The sequence below is a fragment of the Prionailurus viverrinus genome, unplaced genomic scaffold (assembly GCF_022837055.1).
Source record: "Prionailurus viverrinus isolate Anna unplaced genomic scaffold, UM_Priviv_1.0 scaffold_38, whole genome shotgun sequence".
In the NCBI taxonomy this organism is placed as follows: Eukaryota; Metazoa; Chordata; class Mammalia; order Carnivora; family Felidae; genus Prionailurus; species Prionailurus viverrinus.
In genome coordinates, this window is record NW_025927606.1 from 3324308 (window position 1) to 3334086 (window position 9779).

The 9779-nt window shown below is 62.2% G+C and overlaps 1 protein-coding gene across 1 annotated transcript; it reads right to left on the reverse strand.

Moving 5' to 3' along the window:
- Positions 1 to 204: 204 nt before the first annotated feature.
- SNAI3 (snail family transcriptional repressor 3) lies at positions 205 to 6218 on the reverse strand. Its single transcript, XM_047846258.1, has 3 exons — positions 6143 to 6218; positions 2422 to 2979; positions 205 to 386 (listed from the first exon to the last, which is right to left on the reverse strand). Exons 1-3 carry the CDS (start codon positions 6216 to 6218, stop codon positions 205 to 207), a joined length of 816 nt encoding a protein of 271 aa, XP_047702214.1.
- Positions 6219 to 9779: the final 3561 nt, after the last annotated feature.

Consider the following 9779-nt stretch of genomic DNA (forward strand, 5'->3'; position numbering starts at 1 on the left):
AGGGAATGGTGGCTCATGCCGCCGTGACGGTCTTCCCTCAGTCGCCCTAACAGACTGCGGGCTGCCCTGGGCCTGGATGGAAGTGGGTGGCCGGCGGGGAGAGGAGGAACCCACTGAGCGAGCGTGGGGCCGGGCTCACTGGGCATCACAGGTGCCGAGAGGGGTGAGGTCCTGTCCCTCCCGCCGGCACTGAGCCCGCACCCGTCAGGGGCCGCGGCGGCAGCCAGACTCCTCGTGCCGCGCCAGGAGCGACATGCGGGAAAAGGTCCTGGCGCAGCTGTTGCACTGGTATTTCTTGGTGTCCGAGTGTGTCTGCAGGTGGGCCCGGAGATTGGAGCGGTCGGCGAAGGCCCTGCCGCAGTGTGAGCAGGTGTACGGCTTCTCACCTGGGGGCGGGAGGGCGCCGGGTGAGTGTCCGTCTGGTCCGCCCCAGGAGGTGGCCGAGCCCCCCGTCCCCAACCCCCCGCCGTCCCTGCTTATCGATGTATAAGCCCCTCCGCCTCCTCCACATGCTCACGGCAGTTCTGACGCATCGGTCTTCCCTCACCCTTCCCCAGGAGATGCGTGCCAGGGGGCCGGCACTGCCCCAGGAGGAAGGAAACCCTAGGGCCACGAGGTCCACATCCACGGTCAGGCTCAGAGCGGCCTGGGGACAGGGTGGGATGTCACCCCTGGGCAGGACTGCAGCATCTAAAGCCCTCTCCAAGGGGAAAGAGCTAGCATGGGTCTTTGCTAGATCTTTCTGTTTCTGCCAGAGCCCTCCTGGGGCCCTTTGCCCAGATCTGGTCCTGAGCAGCACTGGGAGCCCTCAGCTGTCCCTGCCCACGGAAGGCCGGTGGTGGAAAGCGGCTGGGCCCCTGCAGACTCTCCCGGGAAGGCGAGCCCCGGCCCTTACGAATGGAGGCAGGCATTTCGGAACAGCTTAAGACCCTTGTGTCCTCTGGGCCACCTCCAATCAGGGCGACCAGGGATTTGGACAAAGCCCTTCTGTTGGGAGCTGGGCCCCCAGGACAACCTTAACAAGTGTAAAAAGATCCTTAAAGGTCACCTGTTCTCTTCCGCCCACGTGGAGTGACTTCCAGTCGTACACCCAATAGAATCCTGAGAAACACCAGCGTGCAGTCCCCCTGGGCCCAGAGCGTCCCTGCTGCCCAACGCCCAGGCACATTCCCTCCCCCGGCCAGCCTCCTGCAGGGCCTCCCACCCTCTGGGCCCCCAGACCAGGAGCACTGAGCCCCTGGCGGTGTGATGTGGGATGCTCAGAGACATCCCTGGGCGGGGGGGGGGGGGGGGGGGGAGGGGGGGGGGAGCTGAGGAAAACTGACTGGAATTTCAGCCCGGAGAAAGGCTCCCGCAAAACCCTTCTTTCCAGCCTCCCCCGGGTGTGACTCAGAACAGTCCTACTTACAGAGCCCTGGCTCAGGGCTGGGGAGGCTCCAGTGACGGGGGCGTGTGTTCAGCCGTGGGCCTCAGCCCGGTGAGCCTTATCCCTGGGCTTCGGTCTCTCTGTGCCCACCTGTCCCTCTCCTGGCGGGCCGGGGTGAGGTGTGGTTCAACCCCCAGCTGCCCTGGGGCAGGCAGCCCCCCTCCGCTCCTTTGGGCAGCGGTGGCTGATGTACGGACAACGTGCTGAGGCCCCCAGGCCTCCTTCAGGTCTGAGCTCACGGCTCTGGTGCGCTCTCACCAGGGATGGGTTTGCCCCTGGGGTCCCAGCTCCCCGTCAAGACCCAGTCCTCGTCTGTGCCCTTCGTCCGTGTGACCCCCGTGGTTGCCACCAAAGGCCAGGCCTTTCTCCCTGTGCCGCTCCTGCTGCTCCAGAGCTCAGGAAGGGCGCGCAACGTGGGAAGTCAGACCCTCTGCGGCCCCGAGCAGCCTGCGCTTTGCCAGGTGGTGGGGCTTGAATTGTGTCTCTCAAAAAAGATCCGTCCACGTCCTAATCCCCAGTACCTGTGAGGGTGACCTCACTTGGAAAATAGGGTCTTGTCATCAAGGTTACATGTCATCAGGTTAAGATGGGGTCACACTGGAGCACGTGGGCCCCGGTCCAGTGGGACTGGTGTCCTTACAACAGAGGGAGGTTGGGACACAAACACACACAGGAGAGGCCGTGTGAGGACGGGGTAGAGGCGCACGGACGCCTGGAGCCCCCGGGAGGTGGACGGGGCAGGAAGGACCGTCCCCTGCCGCCTCTGGAGGGAGCACGGCCCTGCGACACCTGGATTTCAGACTCCGGCCTCAGGAGCTGGGACGGAGGGCATTTTGGATGTTTGAGCCTCTGGTTTGTGGGACTTTGGAAACCAGCACGCAGGGAAGCAGAAGCCGTGTGGCCGTCCCTCCTCTTGTTTACAAGGCCTCCCTCCCTGCCTGACCCCCAGGTCCCGCCCTCACCCCTGCCCGGGGCCCTCCTGCCCACAGACCCACCTGTGTGGGTCCGGATGTGGCCCTGCAGCAGCCAGGGCCTGGAGAAGGCCTTGCCGCACACAGAGCAGAGGCAGGGCAGCGTGTGCGTGCGGATGTGCATCTTGAGGGCGCCCAGGCTGGCGTACTCCTTGTCACAGAACCTGCAGGTGAAGCAGCGGGGCGCCCGCAGGTGGCAGGGCTTGTGGCAGTGCGGGCGCCCGAGGCCCCCCGGGGCCGCCTGGAGTCTGTCTGGAGCCTGGCCCCCGTCCGGGCCCGCGATCGGGGGCCACCGCGTGGGCGGAACCCGCAGCGGGGGCAGGTTGAGGTGGTTCAGGCTGTCTTTGAGGGGCTCGCTGGGGGCCCGGCCGGTCCAGAGGTCCGCCCGGCTGCCTTCCAGGGGGTCTGGCCCGGAGGCCCCCCGAGCTTCCTCAGTACGCGGAAGGGGCAGGGAGATGGGGCAGACGGCAGAGGTGCGGTCCCACGGCAGGGGAGGGTCACCAGGGGTGGAAGAGGCCGCCTTGTCTGGGAGGAGGAGGGGCACCGCCAGCCCCCTGCAGGCAGAACAGGCGCCATTAATTTCTAGAAGGGAGGAGGGAGAGAGAGAGCGTGAAAGTGGACATGAGCCCCCACACTCTGTCCTCAGACCTGCCCTTCTTGGTGCAGCCGCAAGCCTGTGTTCTAGGTCATCAACAGTTCTGCACGAAGGGGAAGGGCTGGCGAGGCCAGTGTCAGCGCGAGAAGTGACCACAGGGTCTAGAGGAGGGGCCTCAGTTCTTTATTGTTATGATGTTTCTAAATGTTTATTTTTGAGACAGCGCAAGCGGGGGAGGGGCAGAGGGAGGGGGGCAGAGGATCTGAAGCGGCTCCAAGCTGAGAGCAGAGAGCCAGATGGGGGGCTCAAACTCAGCAACCTGAGTTGCCCTGAGCCGAAATCAAGAGTCAGACGCCCAACGAACTGAGCCACCCAGGCGCCCCCTCAGTTCCTCTTTAAAAGCAAAGGAAATGTCTTACAGGATCCCAGAATAGCTCTCACGGCTGACGGAGGCTCCCCTATTGGCCCGGCAGGACAGGCCTCCCTGACCCCCGCCCCGCCTCAGGCCCAGCTCACAGCAAAGCCTCACCAGCCTCCCGCAGGCGCGAATTCAGAGTAGACATTTGGCGGTGGGCCACGTGAAGACAACTGATTAGCCTCCAGTCACCCCCATCACCCCCCGCCCATGGTGATGTGAGTGCCAACGCTCCCGGGTGGCTGGATGGCTGTCCCCGGTGGTGCCACACGGCCTCCAGAGGCAGCCTGTCCCCAGGCTGTGGCTCCCGGATTTGTGGGCCAGCATGCCTGTGCCTGACCAGATGAGCGGCAGGGCCCCAGGGTAAACAGTCTGGCAGGTAGGAGTTACGCTCTGCCTTCTCCCCGAGCCCCAAATCTCCAAACAGCCCCCAACCCATTTCCTACTCCAGATGTGTTGAAATAAATCTCTGGTCCCATTTCTGCCTTCATGCCAAGGCTTTGGATAAGAAAGAACCCGCAGAATGGGAGAAAATATTTGCACATCATGTATCTGTTAAATCGATGGCATCCAGAATATACGAAGAATTCTTGCAATTCAACGGTATATATATATACATATATGTGTATATGCATATATATATATACATATACATATGTGTGTGTGTGTGTGTATATATATATAATTTTAAAATGGGCAAAGTATCTGAATACAGATTTCTCCAAAGAAGATATACAAATTACAAATGGCGGGATGCCTGGCTGGCTCAGTCTGTAGATCATGTGACTCTTGATCTCAGGGTTTCAAGTTCAAGCGCACGTTGGGCATAGAGATTACTTAAAAAAAAAAAAATATATATATATATATATATATATATATATATATACCTACACAAATGGCCAACACGCACAGAAAAGATGCTTGCCATCATTAACCATCAAGGAAATGCCAATTAAAGCTACAGCGAGATACTGCTTCGTGCCCACTAGGATGGCTAGAATTACAAATAGCCAATTACAAGTGTTGGTGACGATATAGAGGAGCGGGGACACTTAAGGAAACTTCCCACCTTCCGCTCTATCCTGACCTCACCCCTAACCTAATCCCCCCAATTATAAAACAGCATGCCAACTTTCTGTCCTCCTGGAAAGAGGGACTGGGCAGTGTCAGGCTAAGAGACAAAGTCCAAGGAAGTTCTGGAGAGAGAGGCTTGGGATACCCAGAGAGCCTAGGACCCCACTTCACTGGGGACTTTCTACTGGGAAAAACAGTCACCTCTCTTAAGTCTCTGAGACTCAGCCACCACCCTGGCTCCAGAGCCAAACCCGGTCTTGGGGGCTGGGGGCCACCCCAGAGGGAGGGCAGGGGAGGGCCGGCTGTGCCTGTGGCGCTGATGGAGTGCTTCTGCTGGCCCTTCAGATGCGTCCACACACCCTCTGGGGCTGTTGTAACTCAAATTCCTGGGAGAAGAGACTTTCAAGTCCCCTCCACTTCAGGGGCTCCCTGGGGGGAGGCCTGAAAAGGCACTTATTTGAAAAGGGAGAGGGAGGGGCCCCAGACCCAGCACCTGGGTCTATCCTAGGGCAACATCCTGGGTAGCCTCAACAAGCGGGAGCCTCGTCCCTCATCCGAAGGGGGGAGGAGAGGAGAGGAGGAAGCGGAGAGTGCTGGAGGGCTGGGCTGCTCTCTGACACTCTCTCATGTTCAAAGAGTAAAGTGGGGGGTGCACTCGGTGACTGGGCTCTAAACAACAGGTGTTAAGCTTTAACAACCAGGCTCACATAAACTCCCATTTCCCATCACGTATATGTCTAAAATGAAAGTTTCCTTTACCCGAGCACTGCATTCGGATGCCTTCCGTTCTATTTCATTTTGTGAAATTGTTTTCAAAATGCAGAGTTCGGGACCCCAGTCCTAGAAGGCACCCCCTGGAGGCAGCGGCCTCGGAAAGGATCAGCGGGGTGCCCTCCACTCCTGGGCCTCCTCCAGGTCCCTTCTCCCCTCTCCCCCTGAGCTACCCAGCAGTTCCTGGGGGGGGGGGGGGTCTTCAACTCAGGGGCTGTGAGGTGATGGCTCTGATCACTCTCGAGAGGCCTTTGTCCCGGGACCTTCTCGTGCCTCCAGGACATGGGCAGTCCTGAGCCCTGGACCTGCGTCTCCCTGGGCCACCTGGGGGGAGGGGGGAGGATTGCAGCCCCTCAGCCCAGCCTGCCCTGAACAACCTCCACTGGGGTGAGGGGTGAGGGGGGGAAGGTGACCGACGGAGCGGTGAGGAGGCACCCGAGGGGCCTGGGGGAAGGCTCATGGGCTGGGCCTTGGCACACACAGCCCGCGGGTCTCTTCTGTTTCCCTCTGGATGCTCTGGAGGAGCCGTTGGACAGCAGCCCCAAGCCTCCCTCCGTCTCTCTCCCCACCCATCCCTGGGACCCCTCCCACACCTCCAGCACCAGGAAGATGGCTGCAGGGTTCCCTTAGCTGGGATGGGTGCGCCAGGCCATAGGGGGAGAGCCCCCAGACTGACTGGGGGCCTGGAAACTTCTCTTAAGTGGGGAGGGAATCCCCGCCTGCTCTTCCCGACGCGAGGCGGAGGCCCCCGACGTGGACAAGGCGCTCGCAGGCCTCCACCCACCCGGGGTCTCGTCCCCGCTCCGCTGGCTGGCGAGGTAACTCCTCTCCCCCGGCCTGCGACGGGAGTGCGAGCCGTGGGCGGGGCTGGGGAGCCCGGCAGTCCCTACCTCTCTGCGTCTCCAGCTGCCTGTAGTTGGAGACCCTGTGGCTGGAGTGCGTTTTCACCAGGAAGGAGCGCGGCATGGTCCCCCTGCGCGTCCGCCGGGCGCCCGCGGGCAGCGCAGCCGGCAGGTGGCCGGAGGGTTGGCTCATTAGCATAGCGCGCCGCCTGGGCCAACCAGCGCGGGGCGCGGCCGGGGCGGGGCTGCGGGGCCACGCCCAGGACAGGTGCGCGGGCCGCGGGGGAGGGAGCGCGTGGCCGCCGTGTCCTCCCCCACGGGACTGCCCTGGCGCGCGCCGCGAGTCACACCGACCCCTGGGGCCTGGCGCACCCACTCGCCGTGGACTAAAGGGCGGAGGTCAGGGCTGGGTGGAAGCCGCGCCGGGCTCCAGTCCACATGGCGGTGGAGGCGCGCGCAGAGCCCTTGCCGCAGCTGGCTACACTCGCCCCACCTCCTGCTCAAACCCGCAACGGTAGGATTGGTGAGCACGAGCCCTGAACTCCACAGCCGACCCAGCTGACCGGCCAGAGTGGTGCCGGGGGCGGGGGTCAGCCGGCCTGGGGGCGAGAGGCCTTTCCCAGGGGAAGAAGGCTGGGGAGGGCTCCTTCCCTCCCGGGACAGCGCTCCAGGAGGTGGCCCAAGCTTCCAGGAGGCTCATTTGGCGGGGAGAAAGGACACAGCCTGGAATTCTGGGATTGCAAGGGGTTCCTACCCGCGGTCATGGGAAGTTTAGTCAAAGAGGGGGAAGTGCCTGCGCTCTGCCCAGTCTGTGACCCTGGGCAGCCATGTCCCTCCTGTGCGGCAATGACGCGTTCGAGCCACGTCCGAGTGTACGCTCCCTTTCGGTGTGGACGCTTCAGGAGTTCAGGGGTCAGACAGGGCATTCCCTGGGCGAGTGGATGCAGCACCGAGCCTGTCCCCGACAGCTGCGGGGCCTTTCCATGGCTGTGTGCTGGCCAGCCTGCCTGCCTGGCAGTGCCATTGAGGTCCAGGTGCCCTGTGACTGTGGGCTTGGGTGAGGTGAAGTTGATGGGGACCTCTGGAGAAGCGGGGGGACAGGGCCGTGTCACACAGTGTCTTAGGTCCCTACAGTTTTGCAGATGAGAAAATGGAGGCTCTGAGAAGTTAGGAAGCGGGGGCATGGGGACCCAGGCCCACATTGCCAGTCACACACGAGACGTGTGCCCCCCTGTCTGCTGCTGGGTGAGAGCATGGGAGGGCAGGTGGTGTGCGGACGGAAGGCACGCGTCTCTCCTGTGGGCCACAGCCTGGCACCGTGCTGTTGTGTGTGTGGATTTCAGAGGACACGTGGCTGCGTTCTGCTTATTCACCTGTTCCGTGGCCTCGCAAGCTTTCTATTTATACCTTCTCTTCCTTCTTTCCCCTTCCAGACATAGATAAGGCTTGCAGATACCTGGGCCAGCCCTGCACCCACACTGTCCCTCCTCACCGGGTCACCCACTGTGCGGCCACCAGCCAAGATGCCCTCCCTCATCCCCAGAGAGCTACTGACACTATTTAGGGAAACTGGCGTGTTCCTAATCTCATCCCGGAAATGCCCCTGGGATCCCAAGGGTCCTTGGAACAGCTTTGGGGGATGGGTTGCAATAGTAAGTGACCCCACCCACTTGTCAGCCCTCCTTGGGGTCATGCACACTCACTGGCTGGGACTCACAGTGTTGTGTCTGGGCTGGACCCGAGGAGGACCCACAGAGGAGGACCTCAGTGTCCACACCTGTGCAGTGCTGGAGAGGGGCGCAGCTGTCCCCACCCATTCTTGCTTCCCGTCCTTCTGTCCTCATGCTGGCCGCCTTACCTCCCAGGGAAGCCTCACATCCGCCCGCCCACCCACGCACTCCCCACTGGCCTCCCAGAACTGCCCCTCTTCCGACCAGAGCAGGACTTGCAAGGACCAAAGCCCTCTCTTTCCTGAAGAAATCACTGTGCTCTTCCCTTGACACCTAGGACCTTGGGGATGACAGCTGGCCCAGAGCCAGGCTGTCGGCCCCGCCCACCTGCCTGAGCAGCAGCTTCCAATTAGCGTAGGCACTTCCAGGGCCACAGATTTTATAATTCTACTTAGTGTCCTTGTATGCGTGTGTTCTGTACTCTTTGCCTTCCAAAGAATAATTCAGTAGTGCTTGACTCCACGTATGTGTCTCCATTGCGAGCTCACGTTGTAGCTGATTTGGTTTCACGACCCAGTTCGGAGGGCCCCGCACCCTGTCAGACCGCACCCCGCGAGGGGGGCCAGGTGGGAGCCAGCCCGTGCTCCTGCACAGTGCCTGCCTGTGGCACGTGCGCGGTGGGGTCCCGCGGTGCTTGTTGGACTAGATGGAAAAAAACCGAGAACCCCCCAAACAGTGCGGCCCCTGGCACGCCCATCCCTGGGGGTTGGAGGAGGGTTAGCGTCTGTGCCCTCGGGTGCCATCAGGTGCAGGAAGCCCAAGCCCCAGGGACCAAAACTCTCGGAGCACTGCTTGCGGCGGGACCTCACCGCTGGGGCTCGGGACAGATGGCCCCTCGCCCTGGGAGCACCAGCCCCTGCATCAGTGCATGGAGCGTTCTTTGGGGGGGGGGGGGGGGGGGCGTGGCTGGGACATCCTGACCTGGGGCAACCTCACAGCCACCCAAGCTCATGGCCTTGTGGAAACTCAGACCAAACGCTCAACCTCCCAACGTCTGGTTGGATCGGTGACCAACCGATGGAACCAGCGAAGGGGGACTCACAACTAGTTTTGAGGCCTGATTGTTAAAGCTGGTGGTGGTTCTTAACCTGGGGTCCGGTGGACACATCCCCTGTGAGATGAGGGCACTGGGGGGATGCTGTCCCTTCCCACACAGCTTATAGGACACGCAGTAGAGTCCTCGACGCCTTGGGGCATGCCGGAGGACTGGGTGCTGGGAGGGGTCCTAGGGGCTGGGGCGGAAGGATGGAAATGAGTGGAGGGCCGAGCAGGGGTGCACGTGCGGGCTGGGCTGTGTCCTCACAGCCCGTGTGTGTGCGTGTGTGTGCACACGTGTCTGTGAGGCCCCAGGAGCTGTTCCCGTGTGACACAGGCATCGGGCATCAGCAGGGTGCCGAGGGCCTCAAGGGGAGCAGTCCGTGGGGTCCTCAGCAGGGTTCCCAGCTCTGCCCCCCCCCACCTCCTCTCTGAGGTTCTTGTCTGTCCGCAGGCTGGATCCAGCCCCTCGTTCCAGCAGGTTGTTGGGACGTGGGCGGTCCTCTGTCGCAGGGAGGGTCTGGACCCCTGCCCCCCACCCCCCAAGCATCCGCACATCAGCAGGCTGCCAGGGGCAGAGGCCAGTGAGGGTGGCCTGTCCTTGGAGGCCCTCAGGAGGGACGTTGCGGGCAGCTCAAACCTTCACTGCGACTTGCACCGAAGGCACCAAGCCCCACGGGCTGGACATGCTGGGGGCGTCCGGAGGAGCCTGCCGGGTCCCAGGTCCCAGGCTCCCTGGATCAGGCTTTCTGGAAGCCAACAGCTGCAGGGCCTGGAGTCACTTCAGGCACGGCCCGAAGGAGCCAGCAGTGGGTCTTTGGGGGCCGAAGCGCCTTCTTCTGCTGGTCTCGCACACTGGCCGCTGTGTCCAGCACGACGCCTCTCTGGGCGAGGGCAGGGCAGGGGGCCCAGCTCTCCAG

Bases quoted from the DNA above. Each gene is read 5' to 3' on its own strand.
- SNAI3 (XM_047846258.1), bottom strand. From the start codon at position 6,218: ATGCCGCGCTCCTTCCTGGTGAAAACGCACTCCAGCCACAGGGTCTCC. The intron at 2,980-6,142 runs GTAGGGACTGCC...CCTCCCTTCTAG, and splicing joins GCAGCTGGAGACGCAGAGAG to AAATTAATGGCGCCTGTTCT. The intron at 387-2,421 runs GTGGGTCTGTGG...TCCCGCCCCCAG, and splicing joins CCACATCCGGACCCACACAG to GTGAGAAGCCGTACACCTGC.